This window comes from Pinus tabuliformis, chromosome X, assembly GCF_031772625.1.
Source record: "Pinus tabuliformis cultivar Carrire ecotype Pingquan chromosome X, CPIR1, whole genome shotgun sequence".
In the NCBI taxonomy this organism is placed as follows: Eukaryota; Viridiplantae; Streptophyta; class Pinopsida; order Pinales; family Pinaceae; genus Pinus; species Pinus tabuliformis.
This window is the reverse complement of record NC_142308.1, coordinates 457,341,801-457,367,469: the sequence shown is the minus strand read 5'-3', so window position 1 is coordinate 457,367,469 and position 25,669 is coordinate 457,341,801. Positions and strand designations below refer to the sequence as shown.

General features: G+C 41.7%; 1 protein-coding gene across 1 annotated transcript in view; it reads left to right on the top strand.

Annotated features, from left to right (window-relative positions):
• LOC149140583 (calcium/calmodulin-regulated receptor-like kinase 1) overlaps nt 1–25,669 on the top strand; it is a 149,267-nt gene that overhangs the window by 26,612 nt on the left and 96,986 nt on the right. Inside the window, exon 2 of the mRNA XM_089446786.1 lies at nt 6,263–6,416. Within this exon, the coding sequence (XP_089302912.1) occupies nt 6,263–6,416 (154 nt within the window). The remainder of the gene's footprint in view (nt 1–6,262; nt 6,417–25,669) is intronic.

The following is a 25,669-nucleotide window of genomic DNA, read 5'->3' as shown; positions in this document are numbered from 1 at the left end:
TTTTCTGCACAGCTCAGAACAACCATCAGTAAAGAGGGCAAAAATGCTGCTAGTTCCCAAAAGTAATGGAGATACCTGCCATTACTTCAGAAACCCTAACACCACTCAAACCCTAGCAAGTGAACAAGATACCTGTGCTCACAATACTCTACGATAAGCTATTATTAATGGCTGAAAAATAAAATATGCAGAAACTAAATTAACTCACAGCACTTCCAGAGAGTAACACCAGCAAGATTTGGACCCTAAAGTCTTCTTTTATTAACCAGAAACAGATTACAAGAGAGCTTCTTCAGTACACGACTCACAGATCCAATGATCTGAAATGACCCCTAGCACCCTATTTAAAGGAAATGATCCCAACGGCTAGTTCGAGTGATCCATGTCGAAATGATCTCGACCGTCGATGAGGATCAAGACATCTCTTAATCTCATCCGTCGAAATTGCTAACTTATTATTAAAAATAATATTTTGCTTGCATTCACTCAAAATATTATTATTTTATTATTTAGGGTTTTTGCTTTATTTTTTATATATATATATATTTATTTCATTTTTTAATTTTTTAATTAATTAATTTTTTATTATTTTATTAAATGGATCATCGAACTAAGCCCCTTTGGAAACATCCTAGGACCTAGGACTTAGGACTCATGAGGGGATTTAAAACATTTTCCAACCCTCAAGACACATTACATCATGACTTTTACAATTTACATCTTAAGGGGGAAAACCCCTTTATCATAGACCCTCATAAATCACCCAGTTTCTGCGACACAACTATAATCTAGCAGATTAGCACACTAGGATTCTCCTAAAGTTCTAATAACAAAATGCATCCCGGCTTTGGGGTCAGGCTGAAGGAAAACTCTGCCGATCATAGATCGGTGAGACGAAAAACCTTCCGGGACGTAGATTACCATTAGAAAGTTAGGTCCACCTAGGCAATTTACATACACGACTCATATCTGCTAAGATTATTTACAATTCATACATGCAGACTGGGTTTACAATTAAAATGATCAAGCTGCTGATGACTGCAGGATGGCACAGACACGTCGATCAGGTGCTACCCCTTTTTGCAAAGAAAAAGGGGGTGTACTGCATGGGTAGTTGACTGGTTGTGGTCAACACGGCAGTTTTGGATTCTACGTGACAGGCAACTTTTCTACTCTGCGTTGGCTCTTCTGCATCAGGACTGCATGGGCCCAGACTCGCCCAACATCAACTCTCTCGGCTACTGCACTGCCTCTCTACAAGCTCTCGCCTCTTCTCTGTTCTGTATTTTCCGAAAAGTCCATCTCCCGAATTATCTCTGCCGCTCAGCTGCAAGATCTCCCCAATCGATTTTCCTCCTCAGAACTTCTCACCTCAGAAAATCAATTTCCTCAATCTCTCGGTGTATTTCCAAATGAACCCTAAGCCTCCATTTTATACTTTTCCTGTTGACTCTTCAACGACCGAGATTAAGTCTCTAATCAACGGCTAAGATTAAAACATAACTTGATCTGCCTTCTAGATCATTCCCACCCATATTTTGATTAATACCCATTTATATTTTAATTTCCCTAAGTTTAGACTTAGGAGCTCCTTTAAAAATATTAATTATTTTAATAAAATACAATCCGAGTAGAATTTCACCAAACGGTTTCTGGGGTCTTTAGAGCTCATGTCCCTTAGCCTCTCCACCAATTTTCAAGGTTAGAGCACTTCCGATGCTACCAAAAACTAACACTATCTAGGGCACATCATCGGGGTGGACGGTGTGAGAGTACATGAGGAGAAGGTCAGGGCTATCCGTGATTGGCCAGAGCCCCTAAATTTGACTGAGCTGAGGGATTTTGTGGGCATTTGCACCTATTACAGGAAGTTCGTGAAGGGCTTCTCCCAATTAGCAACACCCCTCACAGACTTGACGAAGAAAGGGGCTTTCGAGTGGACCACTACAGTGCAAGAGGCATTTGACCGCCTCAAGGAGGTCATGAGTAGTTGTCCGGTGTTGGCACTTCCTGACTTCACTTAGCCTTTTGTGTTGGAGTGTGATGCATTAGGAGTGGGTGTGGGGGCCGTGTTGATGCAGGGAGGGCACCCCATAGCTTTCGAGAGTTGGAAGCTACTACCCCATGAGCTACTGTACTCCATCTATGATAAGGAGATGTTGCCATCATGCATGCATTGGCCAAATTCAAGCAATATTTGGTGGGGAACAGGTTTAAAGTCAAGACAGGTCACAACAACCTCAGGGTCAGCAGAAACAATTGCACGAGAGGCAGCATAAGTGGGTGAACAAGCTCCAAGCATATGACTTTGACATTGAGTATGTCAAAGGGAAGCACAACGTAATGGTTGATGCGTTGTCTAGGAGGCCAACCACTCTTTCCTTGATGAGCATTGCCCTGTATTGGAGGGTGGAGTTACTAGTGGAGTGCTCCAAGGACCAGTTCGCATGTGAGGTCCTTGATGGGTTGGTGACATATGACTAGTATTGGGTGATGAACGAGGTGATCTACTATCGAGACTGGATTTACTTGGTACCCAACTCCCCATTGAGGGAGAAGATTCTACAGGTTGCCCAGGATTCACCATTAGCGGGGCACCAAGGGTTCAAAAAGACATACTAGGCCATTAGAGAGCGCTTTGCATGGAAGGGCCTCAAGGATGATGTTTTGAGGCATATCTGGGAGTGTGACACATGCTAGCGGAACAAGGGAGAGCAGACACACCCGGCAGGCCTATTGTAGCCGCTCCCCATTCCGGTGGGTAAATGGGAGAGCATATCGATGGATTTCATTGCCGAGCTGCCCACAGTACAGGGCAAAGATTGCATCTATGTAGTGGTGGACCGCTTGATGAAGTATTCTCACTTCTTCTCCATCCCAACCCGGTAGTCGGCCTCACAGGTGGCCGAGTTACTCTTCAAAGAGGTGTTTTGGCTACATGGTCTCCCAAGACCATTGTCAGTTATTGTGACAACCGATTCATGGGTGGATTTTGGTAGGAGCTATTCTGGTTGGTGGGTACTAAGCTCACCCCGAGTACCAGTTACCACCCTCAGACAGATGGGCAGACAAAGATAGTTAACAAGTGGTTGGAGGAATACTTGCATAACTATGTGACAGGTTAGCAAAGAGCGTGGATACGGTGGCTACACTTGGGTGAATACTTCTACAACACTAGGCACCACATGTCCATAGGTATGTCACCATTTCGAGCTTTGTATGGTTATGATGCATTGTCTTTCGCTGACATTATGTTTGGAAACAGCAGGGCCCCAAGGGCCAAGGACTCGATACAAGAGAGCTAAGATATTTTGAGGGCTCTGAAAGACAATATGTAGATGGCCCAAAACCAATAGAAGATTTATGCGAATAGGGGCAGAGTTGAGAGGCAGTTCGAAGTAGGGGACTTGGTGTTCTTGAGGCTCCAACCGTACCGGCAGTCTACACTCAAATATAAGGGGGCCGAGAAGCTCAAACCTCGCTTCTATGGACCATATCTTGTCACTAGGAGGGTGGGGGAGGTAGCATATGAGATAGAGCTACCCCCGGGGAACCGAGTGCACAACATCTTTCATGTGTCTTGCCTCAAAAGGGCACTGGGACAACAGGTTACAAAAATTACAAAGTTACCCCCTATGGACGATGAGGGGCATTTGGTGTTGGATCCGGAGGCCATTTTGGATACCAGGGAGAGGCATTTGCGTAACAGGGTCATTAGGGAGTTTTTGATCCGATGGAGGAATCTACTGGATGAGGATGCCACCTGGGAGGGGGAACATATACTTCAACATCCTTTGTTGCAGTTTCTTGAGGATAAGCAACGTTTTGGCGGGGAGGATTGTGATATTTCTACTTATTTTTTTACTAAGTAAATATAAATTTTGCTCAATTTTGGTTTATTACACGGTTACACTTAGGAGAAGGGGGCTTAGAGGACCCACATTTGATTTTTGGCGTAGGAGGCACTCCAACATTAGAGTTAGATGAAATATTGTGGCCTTGGTGGAGCGTGGGGGCCACCACAAGGGAATTTCGACCCACATGGAGAGTACGCTGTCATTGGAGTGTATTTGGTGTGGGAAATTCGATGTGGGCCCACATGGATTCTCATTTGGCTCATTCATCTATCGTTTCAGAATTTGTCTCTTGACATAGCACGCTTGAGCAGTGAGCCAAGTCCGCATGTGCTGTTCAACACACAGGTGTTTCCGAGCAGAGATCCTAGCCCTTGCTTCGGTGGACATTGAGAGCCAACCCTAGGAGGGAGTTCTACTTAGTCCCAAATCGTACTAGCAGCAGTGAGGTCAGACTGCAACAAAGAGGAAGCTGCAACAGTGCAAGGGCTGTACAGTCTTGGGTAGAGACACTCCGGGAGGTTGAGGAGTGAGTGGTGTTTGAGGTGGAAACTTGGAGGGAAGGCCTGGGGAGCCTTCTAACAGGGATTGCAAGCATTTGGAGCATTTAGCAACATATTCTATAGGTGGGTTGATTTGCCCAACAGCAGAGCCACTCAAGCCAAAGAGAGTCGAATTTCCATGGTCAAGCTTTGGCCAAACCCTTCGTGGGTTATTTTGGGTTTATTGGGGAGAGGCTGGGATTAATTTCCCGGAATTTTCAGAGCAATGGAGGGGGCCCTAGCAGCAGATCCTTTCAGGCAGCAACCCATTTCTGGGCATCTGCAGCATAGTAACAGTTTTGGAGGAGGGTGTCTCACTTGTTATTTTGGGCTTTGCTAGCTTGCCTAGAGCCAGCCCAGGTGCACTCATTCCAGCACCTATTTGTACACTTCTTTCCATTAATAAAAAGAGTACACAACGCAGTTTTTGGGTGTTAATTTGTGGACTGATTGCTTGTTATTGTTTCACGGTGTTTTTGTCTATTTTGCTTTGCATATTTACTATTAATTTTCCTTGGGGATATTACACCCGGTTTATGCCACACTTCTAATCCCAAGAAGTAATGCATCAAATTTAGATCCTTCCTCTCAAACTCAAGGTCAACTCCCTCCTACATTGATCAATGAGATTTTCTGCTTTGATACCATGTTGATTTTCTACTGCTAATTAGACGAGCACAATTTTCTGCAACTGATAATGACTTCCAATGATAAATGATATTACTTGAACACACTCCAGAACATCATAAGTAAATACACAGAAAATTCAACTGGTCAAACATTGATTGTCTCAGAAATTTGACTCAGAAACTTCGACCTCTTCCTTAGATTACTTCCCACATGTGTGTGAGAGAGCAAAATGTGAGTGATGATTGAATGAGTAATTGAGAAGTTCAAGTGTCTTTTAAGTTTTTATAGTGATATCAGGGTGCCCAAAGAGGCACGTCTCTTTGCAAATTAAATTTAAAATTAAATTAAATTTTCTTTTTTCTAAATCGCTGGGGAATACCTCCTGCAGCTACCCAAAGATCAACATGAATTAGGTTATTATCCATCCATTTAGTGTTTGACTTTGTTAAATTGTTCCTCCATAATTTATGTGATTCTTTGTATAAATTTAGGTAGAAGTTAAAAATAAATATGGAGTACATTCTTTATATTTTGGTAATTAAACATATTTACCAGGAATTACTGCCCACCTAAATTTATGCAAAGAAATGCAATTCATTGCATAAATTTAGGTAGGAGTAAAAGTAAATATGTTGTACATAAATATTGTATGATAATGTTGAACTTGATGATATTGACTCTTTTTTATTATATGACTTGTGGCCTAGGTGGAAAGGCCCTACTCATCCAAGTATGTGTGTCTCGACTCTCGATGCTTGGTGATGATGTAAAAATCACATTTAGAACTATAATATATCGAGATGAAGCTTGATTTTGCACTGATATTGTCATCTATGTTCTCAATGAATCAATATCATGCTATTTGAATAGTTGTATCATATATATCAATTCTATGTAAATTGTTTTAAGCTATTAGAATTTTTGGTTTTATAGATAATGTTGCATATTTTTACAATTTTTAATAGTGCTGTCTGCAACTGATGGCTTTTCTTCAACCTTATACCTGCTTCAGAAACTGAAACAGTTTCCAGGTCTCAGGTGACTTCGCTGTTTGGAGATGCATATAGGCTGTTTCCTCAGAACATAATACCTGCTGCTTGTAAAAGATTTTTAGGAAAATATTTATAAACTCAATGCATAAGAACTTTATTTTAGCAATGGCTACTTTCGAAGTTCCTATTTCTTATTGGATCAGTTTTAATGGTTCTTTTCTTATTTTCGGTCATGCATTTTCAGGGATCTCCAGAAGGCTACACATAATTTTACAACGGTACTAGGTCAGGGTGCATTTGGTCCAGTTTACAAGGCTACAATGGCCACCGGTGAAACTGTAGCTGTGAAAGTTCTTGCAATGAATTCTAAGCAGGGGGAGAGGGAGTTCCAAACAGAGGTACTGATACCCTTCATGAAATGGATTTTGTAGTTTTGTAACAGTTTTAACTGTACATAAGATTGCCATGTATATGTATATCTGACACCTTAAGGTGATGGGGTTCCTTGCAGGTTTTACCTATACCACTAGTGTAGAACAAGCTTTTTTGTAAAATACAGTTTGAAATGTGTAACTGATCAAATTGACCATATAGAAATGGAGATTAGATGATATAACATGTTAATAATCATAAAGAGTTTCCTTTTTGCAATTCCTTCCAGGAAGGGACTGTTTTCTTATTAAGGAAATCAATTGTCAAAAATTAAAATATTATAGTTATGTGATAGGACAAGTCATCAAATTGGGAGAACGCTGCAGCTGTCTTTTGCTTCTAGGGGCCTAAATAAGAGATGGCATCTTGTGTCTAGGGTTAAAGATTGTACTTGCTACATGGGCTTCAAAGCATCGGACTAAATGAAGTTTCTTATCGCTTTTTGGTGACATCCTTCTAGATTTGTGACTGGATGTACATCAGCCAAGGCCTGTTGCACTGGTGATGTTTCGAACATATGTTTGTTACTAGATTTGACACTCACATCAGTATTGTTTCTGCACACTTTTAGGAAATCATAAACCATGAAACCAAGCACTGACCAACTGAACACATAACGTGTTTAGGAAAATTATAATGCAGAGCATCAAAGGACTGGAACATGACTGAATTTATTCATTCTGTTTGTCTCTTTAAATAGACATGAATAACACAGAGACGAGCACCATCATCTGTTTTATCTATATGTTATGTTCAAATTTTATCAGTTCTTAAGAATACTCATAAATTCACAGCGTCATGTCTTGGGATGAATCTGTTGGATCCATACAAGTTGGAAAATTAGTAACTCTTCTAAAAAGGTCTACACCTATGTTGCACGAAACTTCAAGGAATCTGACATTTCGGGCCGTACCCATACCAGAAACTCCGAAACTTGACCGAAACTCAACTATCATGTAATCATCTATTAGAGGTAATATAGACTTGTTTTTCCTTCTAAATTGTCATCTATGGGTCTTATTCCCTTTTTTCTTGCAAGATAATGTGTTATTCACTTATTTATTTATATATATATACATATATGACATTTCGACTGACGTTTCCATTTTTGGGAGGTGACGTTTCTAAACATACCATTTCGGAAACTTCGAAATGTTTCGGTGTTTCGTGCAACTTAGGTCTACACCATACTGAGAAATATGTGAGATTTTTTTCTAAATTATGAAAATATGCTGGGGTGCTTTATGAATATGTTATCCTAATGATTATTCTCTCTCTCTCTCTCTCTCTCTCTCTTTTAAAGAGTGTGCATCTTGTATTAAAGTGAAGAACAAAAAGATTGCATCATGTATCAACTTAGGGGTCTAGAGCCTGTTCTGATTTCCTTCCTCTCCCAGCATAGATAAAAAAGGCCAACATGTCAACCTTAGTCACCAGTACCAATGAGTCTATATGATTCCTAAAGAAGCATATCCTGGCTGAAATCTGAGTTTCTACTTCTGCTTTAAAGGGAAACAGCTTCTGTAAATGAATCGGGAAGGAATCTCCATTGGATCTTTGCCCTGCACCTTCTCCACAAGAATTGTGATCCTTTGAGGCAGATGCAATGCCAGATCTCTCTACAATGTGCTCTAATGATTAATAATCCAAAAAAGGGCTCCTAGTGCTGCTCCTCTTTATTGAAGATTGAACAGGGCTGACAAAGAGGAAAAACTTTTATGATGCTCAGTTCTAGAAGCTTTTGCCGCATTGCATCTTCAAAGATCATGTATCACTGTCTCCTATTTTTTGTAAACACAAAGTCTATTCAACAGCTCAGTGAAGTATAGCCTGTTCTTAACTTCTACGCTATGATTAATAGCCATCTCACCAAGCACTCTGAGCTTGAAGGCTTTTTTAGTCTTCTTGACAGACTGGCATCTTTTGATCAATCAGTCCTTGATGTCTTGAGTTCTCCATATTCTATTGAGCCTCTGCTAGTTGTTCTTTTGGCCTAATTTTCTCATTAAATCATTTAATGTTGTAGCAGAAGAAGGTTTCTTATAACTCCAATGCTAACAATATAGGTTGTTTAGCATCAGAGTGAAATTAACTAAATTGGTCTCAAGGATTTAATATAAAAACTCAAAAGAAACATTCTTATAGGTGTTAGTTTTTGTAGGATCGGAGGTGTTCTAGTCTCGAAACTTGGTGGAGAGGCTAAAACACATGAGATCTACAAAACTTAGAAGTCGTTTCTAAAAATTCCACCTAGAGATAGCTCAATTAGATTATTAGCCGATTTTTAAATATTTCCTAAATATAAACTTAGGGTATATGGTGAATTAATCAGAATTAATTGACATAAGGTGAGAATCATCTAGAAAATCACATGGATCGACATGGAATTAATATGGGCCTTTGATTAAGTTCTAATCTTGTTTGTTGGTGCTCCGACAGAGGATTATAAGAAGAAGTCGATGGGTAGATGGAGGATACACTTGTGGGGTTCTATTTCCTTAGAGAAGTTCGATTTTCCAGAGAGCTAGCAGTGCTGAAAGAGTTCGAGCTTCAGTAGGGAAGTAGAGGCAGAGAGGGGCAGGATAATGAGTCTAGAGGAAAGCATTTCCAGATCTGGAGAGTCAACTACAGGAGGTCGTATTTCTTAGTGAGGCTGTGCAGTGTTGATTTGGGGTAGCATCGGATGTGCGCTAGCCATGAAAATTGGTGGAGAGGCTAAAGCACATGAGATCTCCAAGACCCATAAATGGTTTGGACAGATTGTACCCGGTTTGGGAGATATTAAAATAATTAATATTTTTAATGGAGTTCCTAAGTCTAAACTTAGGAAAAATAAAATATTAATGGGTATTAAATTTTAATACAAAACTGGGTTAGAAGGTTCCAAAAGTCATGGATCAAGCTAAATCTAATGTTAGCTGTTGATTAGAGATTGAATCTCGGCCGTTAAAGGACCAACGAGAAAAGTATAAGAAGGGGCTTGAGGGTTAGTTGGAAGATACACCAGAGTGATCAGTCATTTGTTTTGCTAGAGCGGGGTTGCTAAGCAAAGTCGAATCAGTGATCAACAGCGAGGGGTAGTGAGCATTGGACAGAGAGGCAGATGCAATGCTGAGAGACCAGCATGGAGGCAGAGAGCAAGAAGTAGCAGCCAAAGCAGGCCACACAGAGCCCAGTAGAGACAACACAAAGGCCAGAGGGACTGCGTCATCCTTGTAGAGGGTAGCTGGAGTGACACAGAGGGTCCCAGAGGTTGTGTAGTGCCTCAGAGGGCTAACGCATAGGCCAGAAGGTTCAACACAGAGCTTCAGAGTCGCCGGAGAGGGTTTCGTGGGATAGGTTTTCTAAATACCTGTTTCCAAATAGAGAGGTATTGCTGTAGGTTATTTTTCTCTGTCGGGTGAGCCAGTTTGGCACCCAGTTGTACTCAAAGAAATACTGCATAATAATATACCCTCAGAATAGCTGCATTGGTTTTCCCGCATTGGGTTTTTCCAGGGACATTTGTCCAAAAATAATGGTGTCACTTGTATGTTTGTTTTCTTTCAGCTGTTGATCTGTAGCTGTTGTGACTGTATTGTGTTTATTTCAGTATTTAAATGTTTTAAATAACTTGTTTGAAATTAACAAGTAGAAGAAATAAACCAAAAGAATACAAATTAAATTTCTAATGGATAGACTTAGAAATTTCAACATGGTATCAAAGCGTGGTTGCAGATCACAGGAGAGCTGAAGGCGTTAGCTAAGCAGAGCATTTGCAGTAGAATCAGTTGTCCCGAGTGATAGAGCTGATCTTTGTAGAAAGCGATAGAGGAAGGGTCAATGTTGCAGGAAGCATCCCCCCCGGTTCTAAGGCCCGAAGCGCGTCCCGTGCGGATTCGTATAGGAAGCGTCCTCGGAAGCGCGCTTCCAAAATTCGGAAGTGCGCTTCCGCCTGTTTTGGATGCTTCCTGGACGCTTCCGCCTGTTTGGGATGTTTATTTTGAGTATAAATGCAATATATATATATATATATATATATATCTACATATATATACATATATATATATATATATACATATATATATATATATATACATATATATATATATATATATAGCAGACGCTTCGCTTCCTAGATTTTTGGAAAATGACGCTTTCACGTTCCCGCTTCCAAAAAAAGTCCCCGCTTCATCCCCGCTTCGTGCAACATTGGAAAGGGTTGACGCAGAGGGACTACGTCATCAGTCTGGGCCAGAAAGACGCCAGCGCAGAGGTTGAGGAGGGCTGAAAGAGGTTCACGTAGAGCCACGTAGAGACCAAGGGGGTTGATGAAGTTAGCTGAGGGAGCTGTTTTGCGATTGTTGGGATTGCACAGAGCCTAGAGGCTCAGTCCTTCAGTCGCTGGGGCATAGGAAGCTGTGGGCAGTTTGCGGGAGCGAAGTTGGTGGGGTACTGTGGAGAACAATACCTAACAGGGCAAGACCAAGGTAGAGGGAGTTGCTACCGAGGCGGATTTCTAGCCAAGGAATCCAGATCAGTGTTGCAGTTGCACAGACGATCAGAGAGGGGCAACTTGACGATTGGTAGAAGGATTTCCAGAAGGGAAATCGAGACTTAGAGGGAGCCTAGCAGAGAACTTCCAGATGGGAAGTAAAGAGACTCAGCAGTAGTCGAACAGAGAACTTCCAAGCAGCAAGTAGAGAGACTCGAAGGAGTCGACAAAGAAGAGCAGAGAGATGGCCATGAATGGGCTGAGGGATCAGGATGGGCTGGACGGAGCGTCCAACTTTGTGGTTTGAAAGGCCAAGATCCTGTCCACTCTAGACAGACATCGCATCAAGGCCTTCGCCTTGATACCAGTGGCGATCCCAGTTGACCTAGCTGAAAATGAAAAGTACGAGGAAGCAATGGCCAGGGCGAAATGCATCATCCTTGATGGTGTCAAAGATCATGTGGTCCAACATATTGCCAAGAAGAATACGATAGATGAGATGTGGGAAGCCCTGAAGAAATTATACCAGCATACTTCCGTGTAGAGGAAGATGTTACTTGAGAATTAGCTGCGGTCATACCAGATGCAGAAGGGGGAGCAGATAGATCACTTCCTCGGTCGGTTGAAGCAGATCCGGGACCAGTTGACTTCCATAGGGGCCACGCCGGATGAGATGTTGGTGAGGACGGCACTTAATGCAGTCCCCGAGGAGTGGGAGACATTTTTCCAGAGCATACTGGGTAGGGCGGATCTTCCAAATTGGGAAGAATTGTGGGCGGCTCTTTGCCAATAGGAGATCAGGCGGTTGAGCAAGACAGGAAGTAGCAGCAAGGGAGTTAGGATCAAGAAGTAAGAGGAAGAGGCTGCAACTCTGGCATTTGCGGGAAAGCAGGAGAAGAGCAAGAAGAAAGACCTCTCCAAGGTCAAGTGCTTCCATTGTGGGGAACTAGGTCATTATGTGAACTAGTGTCTGAGGAAGAAGAGTAAGTGAGAGGCTTCTAACTCTAAGGCAGCGCCAGGCAAATAAGGAGGTCGAGGAGGATGATGATTGTGCCATGAGTGCTCATGTACCTATAGAGAAGAGGTGGGAAGACATTGAACTATAGTAAGATGGACTACAAGCGATGAGGGACAGGATCCTTGAGGTACCCAACCTCTTGGATTATACCTTGCTACGGGAGCCCCGAAGAGAGAGTAGCAGGACTAGCGGATGTGGGTAGAGACGGATACGGATGAAGCCACAGAGAGTGCTACAATGTAGGAGTCCCTAGGTAGCGCGAGGCTAGCAGGATTCAACAGTGCGAGAGGCACGAGAGTGTTGCAACAGTGCAGGATGGCACAAAGAGGGTTGCAGCGGTGTGAGATGCAGGGAGTTGTTGCAGCAGTGCAGAGGTAAGTAGAGGGAGCACTTGATAGCGGCAGAGAGAGCTTCAACATCAGGAGTGTTTCTAGCCTGACAGGGATGTTAGAAGTTGGGTGGATCAGTTACTTACTTCTCAGTGACTGAGTCGCAGTGCGAGAGCAGTATGCAGTAGCACGATGCAACATGATGAGAGGAGGTTGCAGTGCAGATGCAGTGTTGGGAGAAAGGACTAGCAACAACACGGATGCAGAGGGAGTTGTTGTACGGATGCAGCAGTGGCAGTGGTAGAGCCATGGGCAGCAGTACAGGATGCAACAATGCAGAGGATGTTGGGCGGGGAGGCCTAGCTTCAGAACAGGTACCGGTGCCGTATAATCAGAGTGATGCTGAGTGTGGAGTATTACTAAAGTACAGTCTTCGCTAAGAGGGAGTGTTGATTTGGGGTAGCATCAGATGTTCTCTAGCCATGAAAATTGGTGGAGAGGCTAAAGCACATGAGATCTCTAAGACCCAAAAATGGTTTGTAGAGATTGTACCTGGTTTGGGAGATATTAAAATAATTAATATTTTTAATGGAGTTCCTAAGTCTAAACTTAGGAAAAATAAAATATTAATGGGTATTAATATAAATCTCGGTTAGAAGGTTCCAAAAGTCATGGATCAAGCCAAATCTAATCTTAGCCTTTGATTAGAGATTTAGTCTCGGTCGTTAAAGGACCAACGAGAAAAGTATAAGAAGAGGCTTGATGGTTAGTTGGAAGATACACCATAGTGATCAATCATTCCTTTTGCTAGAGTGGGGTTGCTAAGCAAAGTCGAATAAATGATCAACAGCGAGGGGCAGTGAATACTGGACAGAGAGGCAGAGATAGTGCTGAGAGACCAACGCAGAGGCAGGGAGCGAGAAGCAGCAGCCAGAGCAGGCCACGCAGAGCCCAATAGAGACAACGCAGAGGCCAGAGGGGTGCGTCATCCACGCAGAGGATAGCTAGAGTGACGTAGAGGGTCCCAGAGGCTATGCAGTGCCTTAGAGGGCTGACGCAGAGGGGTTTGGGGCTGACGTAGAGGCCAGAAGGGCCAATGTAGAGCTTCAAAGTCGCTGGAGAGGGTTTTGTGGGACAGGTTTTCTGAATACTTGTTTTTGAATAGAGAGGTATTGATGCCAGTTATTTTTCTCTGTCGGGTGAGCCAGTTTGGCACCCAGTTGTACTCAAGGAAATACTGCATAATAATATACTCTCAGAATAGTTGCATTGGTTTTCCCACATTGGGTTTTTTCGGGACATTTGTCCAAAAATAACGGTGTCACTTGTGTGTTTGTTTTCTTTTACCTATTGATCTGTAGTTGTTGTGACCGTATTGTGTTTATTTCAGTATTTAAATGTTTAAAATAACTTTTTCAAACTTAACAAGTAGAAGAAATAAACCAGAAGAATACAGATTAAATTTCTAACGGATAGACTTAGAAATTTCAACATGCAGTCCTAGCGCAAAAGCTTCAGAGGTAGAAGTTCAATTTAGCCAGACAGAGGGTCGATTCAGTTGCTAGAGGCTGGGAAGATTTTCGGAAGGTGTCAAAGAGTCATTCTTAGAGGCCGGATTGGGCAGATGGCTTGATCAGTTGCAGTTTCAGGCTGATTGTCTTCATGCTTGCGCAGATTTGATGCAGGGGTTTCGTGGAGTTGGATCAGTGTCGGGTGAGACAAAATTTGTCTCACTAATTTTTGTGGCCAATTTTTCCTATAGTGGATTGCCAATTTGTGCATCCAGATTGTACTCGGAATTTCACTGTTGCATAATAATAAAAACCCTCAGTTGTTGCACTGATTTTCCCAAATTGGGTTTTTCCGAGGACATTTGTCCAAAAATAACTGTGTTAATTTTGATGTGTGCGTTCTAGCATATTTCTCAATTTCCAGCTCTATTTTCTTCCGCAATTTATTGGTGAAAATCACAGTGTGAATTATTTGATATTTTTCGTAGTAGATAAATTGTATTTGGTATTTGGTATTTATCCAGAGCATCTTGGGCAGAGATACCTAAGTGTGACAGGATGTGATCTGATCTACAACAAGAGGAGTTGAGGAGGGCTCTGTTCAAGAGTACCATCAGTGACAACAACAACAAGGGACTGAAGAGTGAGGAGGAGAATGTGGCCCTAGTATTTAAGGGTCCCAGTTAGGGGAAGGGGGAGCAAAAGGAGGACCTGTCAAAGGTCAAGTGCTTCAAGTGTGGTGAGTTCGTTCACTACAACACGCAGTGTCCTCTTAGGAAGAAGGACAAGTAGGAGAAGCAGGACCAGGCAACAACGTTCGCTGAGATTGACAAGTTGTCCTCCAGGCTAGAGGAAGAGTTTTCCATGTTTGTAGCCATACCTCCAGGAGAGAGGTGGGGTGACTTGGAGCTGTAGTCCCAAAGATTGCAAAGATAGGGCAGGGAACATTGAGGAGTCCACCTCATGGATTATCACATGGCTACGGGGGCCCCACAATATTCAGGAGCAAGATGGATCAGTGTTAGAGATGCAGTCAAATTCCAAAGTGACATTTGCAGATTAGTAGTAGTCAGGTGCTGGGGAGAGCAGTGCAGAGTTGGCAGCAGTGTAGAGTGGCACACTGCAGAGTTAGCAACAACGTAAATTTCTTGGTGGACAGTGTTGTGGCTAGTAGCAGTCAGATGCTCAGGAGACATATGCATCATACTGAACACAATTGATTCAGTATTTTGGATGCTTCTCAGTTGCAACAATAATCAAGAGGGAGTTGCAGTGCACATGCAGAGTTGCAGCATCATAGATGCAACATCAGAGTTTCGTAGTGGTTGATGAACAATGATTGAAGGAATAACAAAGTGACTAAGGGAACACCATAGCGACTGAGGTAACAACACAAGGACTGAGGAACTAGCACTGTGATTGAGGGAGAAACACTATGAATGAGGGAGTAGTGCAGTCATTTCCAGCAGAGTTTCTTGTCAAACATCAACAGCGTGACAGAGGGTGGTACAGAGATAGGGTGTTACAGAATGTGCAGCACTAGAGAGAACACCTTCCTTGCTAAGAGGGAGTGTTAGTTTTTGTAGCATCGAAGGTGTCTAGCCTCAAAACTTGGTGGATAGGCTAAAACACATGAGATCTCCAAGCCCATAAATCGTTTATGGAAATTCCACCTAGATCTGGCTCAATTAGATTATTAGACAATTTTTAAATATTTTCTAATTATAAACTTTTAGGGAATATGGTTAATTAATCAAACTTAATTGAGATAAGGTGAGAATCATCTAGAAACTCACATGGATCGACATGGAATTAATTTGGGCCCTTGATTAAGTTCTAATCTTGGTCGTTGGTGCTCCAACAGAGGATTATAAGAAGTTGATTGGTAGATGGAGGATACACTTGTGGGGTTCGATTTCCTTAAAAAAGTTTGATTGTCTAGAGAATCAGCAGTGCTGGAAGAATTCGAGCTTCAGTAGGGAAGTAGAGACAAAGAGGGACAGGGACAGTGAGTATGGAGGAAAGTATTCTAGATCTAGAGAGTCAACTACAAGAGGTTGTAGTTCATAGTGAGGTTGCGCAGTTCTAGTGTAGAAGATTCATAGGTAGAAGATTGATTTAGCCAGACAGAGGGTCGATTCAGTTGCTGGAGGCCGGGAAAATTTTCGAAAGGTGTCAGCTAGTGATTCTCAGAGGTTGGATTGGGCAAATGACTTGATTAGTTGTAGTTCTGGGTAGAGCATCCCAGTGCTTGTGAAGATTTGACACAGAGGTTGATTCAAGGGTTTCGTGGAGCCCATTCAGAGCTAGTTTTGGAGTTGGATCAGTGCCGGGTGAGTCAAAATTTGTCTCACTAATTTTTGTGGCTAGTTTTTCCTGTAGTGGATTGCCAATTTGTGCATAAACTGGCATCTAGATTGTACTCAAAATTTCACTATTGCATAATAATAAAAACCCCCAGCTGCTGCACTAGTTTTCCAAGTTGGGTTTTTTTCATGGACATCTGTCCAAAAATAATTGTGTTAACTTTGATGCGTGTGCGATAGCATATTTCTCAGTTTCCAGCGCTATTTTCTTCTGTAGTTTATTGGTGAAAATCACAGTGTGAATTATTTGATATTTTTCGTAGCAGATAAATTGTTAAATAAATTAACAATTAGGAAAATAATTTCCAGTTGTTATGATAGATGAAATTTTCACAATAGGCTGTGAAACCACAAGGCCATACCCAATTCAGAAACTTCTAGATATTTTCACATTTTGTGCAATTGAGCTCACAAGAAAGTATCTTTCAGAACAATCACAATGCCAACCATCTCAAAGTAGGCCTCATAACTCCCAAAATAGTATCTTTTAGAGAAATACCATTACAAGCCATCTCCAAGCAGGCTTCGAGGAATTTTCAATTTTGATTTAGGTTTTTGGAAATGTTGTACTTAACATATATCGGATTTTTGAGGTGGTGTTCAACATAATTTGAATTTCGTCTTTAGGAAAATCAACTACTCTTTAGAATAACAAAAACTCTTAGCCCTATTGATGGTTCATGGCCAAGACGGCACAAAGGTCTACCACTGATGTCTAGCAAAGGGTTATGAAAACTAGAAAATATATGGAATAAGCACATGGATTTATACAAAGTTCCAGTTCAAGGAATGTTTAAATCATTCATACAGGTGTTATATTAATAATTTTTTCATTTCAAGGTAGAGAATTAGAAATATAAACCATCCTGAAGTAGCGGGCATATTGGTGCATGTGATGTTTCTTGAGCTACAAGGACTACTCACTTTGACTTCCTATTTTTGTTTCATTACCAACATGTAGCTATCTGTTAAGAGTACTACAAACTATAAATACAGTTGTTATATTAATAATTTTTTCATGTCAAGATAGAGAATTAGAAACAATCTTGAATTAGCGTGCATAATGCTATATGTGATGTCTCATTAGCTACAAGGAATACTCATTTTGACTTCCTATTTTTGCTTTACTCCCAACATGTGTACTACCTGTTAAAACTTAAGAGTACCATAGACTTCAAATAATAAACATTAGCATAAGGAATCATATTATTGTTTGTTTAATAATTTTTTCATGCCAAGGTAGAGAATTAGAAACCATCTTGTATTAGCGAGCATATTGGTGCATGTGATGTCTCTTTAGCTACAAGGACTACTCACCTTAACTTCCTATTTTTGTTTCATTTCGAACATGTGTAGCTATCTGTTAAGAGTACTATAAAGTATAAACTTTAAATAATAAACATGGAGTTGTTTGGGACAATTTTTTTGCACATAATAAATTCCCAGTACGATTGCTATTAAGAAGTAGGTAGCTGAGGAGCTATAGATATTGGACACTAGAGTTCATATTTCCTCGAAAAGTGACTTATGGATGGTTTTGCTCAGTTTAGTTATGCAGTTTTTTTATTGTTTGTAAAAAATGAACTATTCTATTTATAGAGAAGTTTGTTCTAGTGGGGCTTCTCTTCACTGATATTTATTATGTATTTATTTTTCAACAATTTTTGCAAAGGAGACTGTGAATCCATTCTCATGCAGAAATATAATAATTGTTACATTTGTATGAAAACAAACTTCACTTGTAGCTGTAATATCCCCAATTTCTTAAGCTACATAGGAGGAATCACAATTTTGATAAATTTTGGCCTTGGCAGCAATTTTTGACATTTTGACTTAGGAAGAGGGAAAAATCAAATTTTTGGTGGGTTGTGGGGGCCACACACCAAGGGAATATGCACCCCTTAGGAAACACACACTTGTGGAGAGAGAGAGAAAAGAGGAGGGAATCAAACTAGTGGAGAATGGGGCCCACAAGGAGAGAAGGGAGGCAACAAGCATAAATAGGAGGTGAGGGCTAACATTTGGGGCTTTTTGACAATTTGACAACTAAACCATACTATTTGCTTGAGCTGCTTAGCCAAGTCAACATCGTGCTTCTTAGCACAAGGGGATTTCTGGGCGGAAATTCCAACTCCTTTGGTGAACCACGAGTGTCACCCTAGAGGAGCCTTTGGACATATTTGGAGCTATTGTAGGAGCCTTACAACCAGTTTTGCATTTCGCCAGGACGCTGGGGAGAAATTCGCACCACTTGAGAGAGACATCTACTGTGCGTGCTAATTTTTGGGAATTTCGGGAGTGGTTTGTCTTATGTTTTGCTGGAGATTTTGGGAGGTTTGTGTTGAGAAATCTAGGGCAAAGCAATATCAAGTGATTTCTCTTTGTTAGATAACTGCTTGTGAATGATTTTTACTTTCTTAGATTGGGATCTTCTTTACTTAGGTTATTAGTGTTCTTCTTCATCAAACAACGACCAATGCATAAACCAGAAAGAGACAAGAGAAAGAATATAGGCTATCAGCGAAGGCCAAAATCTCTCCTACTTGAGAGGAAAACCCGAACAAATTCTTCTTATTATAGAGACTTCAATTGACGAATACCAAGACCATGACCCTTGACCTATTTGCCTCTCCAAGACCAAGACACAAGTTCCTTTTCACTGCTTCTCTTTCGTGCCCAAGTCAACACTTGGTCCAATTGCTTGCCTTCCTTATACTTCAGATTTTGGTTTCCTTTTTAGACCTGCAACTTCTCAGCTTCCTTCATAAACCCTAGCATGTGTGAGGTATTAGCTTTGGAACCTTGATTCCCTTCGCTTTAGGTGGAAACTGCGTAATTGATAACTTGGCTTGATATCTTCCTTATTATTCATCCAAAATAATCTCTTACTGTGACTGTCATATTTAGGTCTTCTTCCTGCAATAGACATGTCTATAATTTCGCATGTGTGGAGCTTACTTGGCCCAAAAACAATCCTAGGTTAATGCCAAATACTTCGCTCTTCCTTCCCTTCTTCTCGCTAGTTATAAGGCTTCTTCTTGATGACCTTCGCACTACTTTCTAGCTTTAGACCTTCATTGAAAATTTGTCTTTGAAATGAGGTCGAGTTGCCCTATTTATAGTCGTTGGAGCCTCCATAATAAGCCGACTTGAACAGTGGGTGAGCTGACATGTCTGTTGGAGAAAATTCATTATTTTATTAAAGGCCGAATTGAAGTAGATGATTGAGCTTGGTCTTGGAGGGCTATTTGACACTTTCACTGACTCATATACAAATGTAACCTGCCCAAGAAGGGTCCTTCATACATGACATTGAATCTCTTTGACTTTATGACCAATCCTAAGGGCTCACAATGGGAGCCATTACTAAAACTAAAATTCCTTGCTCATGAAACCCATGAGACAAAAATATTTTATTTTTCTTCTTTACATCAATTACATAAAATCACAATTACACATCATTATGAAGACTGAACCTAGTTACATTTTTCAACACTCCCTCTAACTAGGGAGGTATTCATAATGGTACTTGGTCATTCTCAATCTGAAGAATTCTCATAAGAAGAGTCGGATTGGTAACCCATATTTTTAGCATCATATCAACCAACATTGTCACATATCAAGGCCTTGACTAACAACGCTATCTCTCTATAGGATTTGAGCTCAATGCTGGTGAGACCAATGATGTATAGTCACCCTCATCATTGTCTCTCTCGGAACATACCCCACCCGGGTTCTCAGGGTGTGTTCCACTAGGACTATTCTTATCTTGGATTCCCAGTCCTCAAATAATATAAGTCCTCTACGACTACACTTACCTTGGATGCCCTAACTCATCCTCAAAGAGCATCGGATGCCAAATGTTTATCCAATCCTCCATTCTGTCTTCCCAAGTGAAGACAAGAGTGATGTGTTTATCTCTCCCTCTTAATTAGGGAGGACATACCTATTCAAATGAAGGAATATACTCATTCCTATGGAAGGAATGTACCTAAGTTCCCTCTTGGCTTAGGAACTTTTGCTTTCAAGTTTCTATGAAGTAAGAAACTTGTTTCTAGGCTCCCTCTTAATTAGGGACCTACAATAGCTCCTCAGGTGGAGATGATGGGACAATCAACTTCTTGAAGAACTCCTCTTTGCGATGTCATGAACTTCTCTTCTTTATTCAAGAGTCTTCATGTTTTGGGACTTCTTCATAGGGCACAAACCATCCATCACTTTCATCCATGAGTCAGTCATGTCATTGTTCCTTTCATCGGAAAGCGATCCATCAATTCATATCTGGCCTTCCTTCATGCCATGCTCCCTTCTTCATGCCATGTTTCATTAAGAATCTTTCGTCCTACTACATGGACATCATAGGTGGAAGATATCCATAGATCTTCCCTTGGCAGCCCTGCATAAACCCATCCAAATATCATTTAAAAATAAAGGAATGATCATTAAATCAAAATTACCTTCGTGATGGTCTTTCATCATGACATCTTCTAGTTTGCATCAACATCCTGCATACACATTGCCACATCTCCCAGAGATATACATTGTCAAGGGTCTCTTTCCTTTTCAGACTTCATCAGAGTCTTCATATCTTTCATGGAGATATCTTAGTAAGATCTTCTAGTCCTAGGATGTTGACTGATCTTCTAGTCCTAGGATGTTGATTGCCTTTTCCATGGTTGCGTATTCCACGATCTCTTCCTACTTTCTTTCTCTCTTCACACATTTCTCTTCCCAAGAACTTTTAATCAGAGTTCCTCCAATCACGATCAACCACCTCATATTTCATATGAGGACATATTATGTTGATTTCATCTAGACAATGTTTGGCTTATGTCTTCCTGCATCCTTTCAAAGTGGCATATGCTCTCGGGATAGAGCATTCATGATTAACTGCAACCATATGACACGACTCTACAATATTGAACACAAGCATACATACCTCATTTTCCTTTATGTCATCCAGAGTTTCTTCAGCAACTTCCTTGATTGAAAGAACTTCAATCCATTGATCTGCTTCACTCCTTTTGTCATCATACAATCATCCCATGAATTCCACAAGTTGGAAATCTTGATGAAACACTTGCTTCCCCTCTTGATCGGTGAACCTTTCGATGAAGATTCCATCAAAGAATCTTGAGGATCTAGAGTATCCCCATCCAGCAGATGTTTCCTTTTGACTGATGTATGATGAGCCTTGTCTTGGATGACTTTTTCCTTTCATAAGTGCCACTTATGTTTCCAATGAGGTTTCCAAGAGCTATATCCTTCCATAGTTGACTGCCATAGATTTCAATTTCAACCACATCTTTCATGCTTCTCTATGGTGATGTCACGAACTCTTGCTTTCAATGCTACTATGATGCCATAATGCATCCCATTTTTCTTAGTGAATCATGATAGCCATATCTTACAACAGAAGACTTAAGAACAAGAACTTTGAAAAGAACTTGGGTGAGGAAGACTATCTCAGTCATAGTAGAGATATCTTACTTCCTCATTCTTGGACTTCTTCTTTTCAACTTCTTGCACTTCTTCGGTGATATGGGCTTCTTCTCTTCATCTTATTATTGTCCTTCTTGATCTCAGGACTGTTGATTTTGGGTAGCATCGGATGTGCTCTAGCTCCGAAATTTTGTGGAGGGCTAGAATACATGAGATCTCCAAGACCTAGAAATTGTTTGGAGAAATTCCACCCGGATTGTGAGTTATTAAAATAATTAATATTTTTAATGGGGTTCCTAAGTCTAAACTCAAGAAAATAAAAATATTAATGTGTATTAATAAAAATATGGGTGAGAAGCTTCTAAGAGACAAGGATCAAGTCTATTTTAATCTTACCCGTTGATTAGGGACTTAATCCCGGCCGTTGATTCATCAACAGGAAAAGTATAAGAGGAGGCTTGAGGATCAGTTGGAGATACACCAAGTTGATCGAATCAATTTGATTTTTCTGGGGTGTGGTTTGATGAGAAAATCAAACTAGTGATCTCAGTTGCAGTGAGCGGGGCAGAATTAGAGATTTGGATCCGAAAGGAGTTCCGAGCAAATAGTACCAGGCAGAGAGGCATCAGTAGCATTAGAGAGGCAGCACAGAGGCCTACACAACCCAGGAAGGGGCTGATGCAGGCCAAGAGGGTCTCTTGCAGTGGCAGTGCAAGGTATTCGTTAGAAGTTTGAGATTTTGCTGGAGAAGCGAGGTTCTGAGCCGGGAGGGCTGAACAACAATCTTCCTCTAGCAAATCGATCTAGCAGAAGGGGTGACGCAGTCTCCTAGAGGCAAGACGCTGGCCCAAGCAGTGATTGCGCTGGGATTTCACAGTGTTTGCCGGAGTTAGGCCACTCAGTGGATCAATTGTGACTTGGAGAACGAGGTAAACCCTCGTATGTATTTCTTGCTACTGTGATTTCTCTGAAAGGTTAGTTGGTGTGAGAGGCAACCTGTTGTACTCAGATTCTGTTTGCTGAATAATACAAACCCTTTATCTGTTGCACCAGTTTTCCCGCATTGGGTTTTTCTAGGGACGTGTTGTCCAAAAATAACGGTGTCCCTTGTGTGTTTGTCTCATCTATTGTTTCAGTTTATGATTTGTATGTCAGTGTAGTCTGCAGTAGTGTTTTTCATCATTGTTTATAATTAAATAACTTGTTGAATGAAATAACAAGTAGGAGATGATAAACCAGTGACTGCAGTAGGATTTCTGTTTGTATAGATTCATAAATTTTCACATGGTATTAGAGCGATTGCAGATCATAGGACATTGAAGCCATCAGCCGAGAGATCTAGCAAATCTCTTGTAGAGAGGCAGTTGTCCCGAGTGAGAACGTTGTTTTAGAGCTAGAGGAGCAACTGAAGGAGTGACGCAGAAGCTCACGTAGTGCCTGCGTCAACTTTTTGAGCCAGGAGGAGGAGATGCAGTAGCCGAGAGGAGCTCACGCAGTGACTGCGTCAGCTCTCTGGGCCAACGTAGAGCCTGAGGGGCTCAGATCAATCAGTTTCCAGGGCAGTAGGAGCAGTGCAGATTCGATTTGTGGTGCTGGTGGGATGCTGTTACTGTTGTTGCAAAACTGTGTCTGAGGAGATGAAACTGAGGTAGAGGGAGTTACTACCTTGACGGATTTATTGCCAAAATAAATCTAAGTTTGGGTTGTTGAGCAGCAGCAAAGGAGGATTGGAGAAGGGGTGATTCGACATTATTTGGCGGGAGGATTTCCGTGAAGGAAATCAGGACTCAGAGGGAGTCTAGAAGGAACTTGTTCCTTAGAGGATTTCTAGTGCCAAAGAAATCCAGATCCAAGTCTTGCTGGGGCAGCAACGAGAGAGGGAGAAGAGAACTTGTTCTATACTTGTTTGAGCAAAGATGACAATTAATGGACTGAGGGATTAGGACAGATTGGATGGAGCATCCAACTTTGTCATCTGGAAGGCCAGGATCCTGGCAGTCTTGGACAAGAATCGCATCAAGGATTATGCCTTGAAAGTAGTTGTTGTTCCGGTCGATGCTGATCCTCTCAAGAAATATGAGGAGGCTCAAGCAAAGACGAAGTGCATGATCTTGGATGAGGTCAAGGATCACGTGATCCCACATATTGCTGAAAAATAAACAGTAAGGGAAATGTGGGAGGCCTTGACCACCTTGTATGAGGGAACTTCCGTTCAACGGAAGATGTTGCTTGAGAACCAACTGAGACAGTATCAGATGCAGAAGGGAGAAGAAATCGATCCCTTCCTTCTCAGGTTGCAAGGGATTTGAGACCAACTGACTTCCGTGGGGTCTACACCAGATCCTGAGTTCATGGTCAGGATTGCCCTGGGGAACTGGGACATTTCACCACTCAGTGCCCTCGGAAGAAGGGCAAGGAAGAGAAGTCTTACTCGAAGGCTGCTCTAGCGAAAGCTGACAAGGAGGATGATGACGAGGATTGTGCCATGAGTGCTCATCCACCTCTGGAGAAGAGGTGGGGTGACATTGAGCTGTAGTAAGGAAGACTACACGAGGGCAAGATCCTTGAGGTGCCCAAACTCTTGGATCACATACGGTTACGAGAGCCCTTAATGACAATAGCAGAATGACGGGAGGCAGTTGGTGCGAGGGATGATGGAGAAACAGTGGCTGAGCTAGAGTCCCAGAATCTGAAGCAGCGCAATGGAGGTTGCAGTAGTGCGAGAGGCACAAAGAAGATTGCAACAGCGCAGTAGCAACAGAGGGTCAAGACAAATTAGTAGCAGAGGTAGCTTCAACATCACGAGGCATCCATACTGACCAACATGTCAGTTTTTGGGTGAGTTTTTAGTTGCTTACTTCTCAGCAACTGAGTTGCAGTGCAACAGTTAGTAGTGGCAGTGCTATGGGCAGGATGATGCAGCATATTGAGAGGGAGTTGCAGTACAGATGTAACAATGACAATGGTAGTGTCATGGGCAGCAGTACAAGTTGCAATAGTGCGGTGGATGAAGGGCAACAGGCCAAGCATCAACAACACAGAGGACCGATGCCGTGGATCAGTGTGATACTTCTATTGGGAAGTATTGCTAGAGCACATTCCTCGCTAAGAGGGAGTGTTGATTTTGGATAGCATAGGATGTGCTCTAGCTCTGACATTTTGTGGAGGGGCTAGAATACATGAGATCTCCAAGACCCAGAAATTGTTTGGAGAAATTCCACCTGGATTGTGAGTTATCAAAACAATTAATATTTTTAATGGGATTCCTAAGTCTAAACTTAGGAAAATAAAAATACTAATGGGTATTAATAAAAATATGGGTGAGAAGCTTCTAAGAGACGAGGATCAAGTCTGTTTTAATCTTAGTCGTTGATTAGTGACTTAATCTCGGATGTTGATTCATCAACAGGAAAAGTATAAGACGAGGCTTGAGGGTTAGTTGGAGATACACCAAGTTGATCAAATTAGTTCGATTTTTCTGGGGCGTGGTTTGTTGAGAAAATCGAACTAGTGATCTGAGTTGCAGTGAGAGGGGCAGAAGCAGAGATTTGGATTGGAAAGGAGTTTCGAGCCAAAGAGTACTAGGCAGAGAGGCAACAATAGCATTAGAGAGGCAGCACAAAGGCCTACGCAGCTCAGGAAGGGGCCCACACAGTGCTAACGCAGGACAAGAGGGTCTCTTGTAGTGGCAATGCAGGATATTCGTCAGAAGTTCGAGATTTTGCTGGAGAAGCGAGGTTTTGAGCTGGGAGGGCTGAACAATAGTCTTCCTCCAGCAAATCGATCCAGCAGAAGGGGTGACGCAGTCTCCTAGAGGCAAGACGCTGGCCCAAGCAATGATTGCACTGGGATTTCGCAGTGTTTGTCGGAGTCAGGCCACTTAGTGGATCAGTTGTGACTTGGAGAATGAGGTAAACCGTCGTATGTATTTCTTGCTGTCGTGATTTCTCTGAAAGGTTAGCCGGTGTGAAAGGCAACCTATTATACTCAGATTCTGCTTGCTTAATAATACAAACCCTCTATCTGCTGCACCGGTTTTCCTGCATTGGGTTTTTTCGGGGACGTGTTGTCCAAAAATA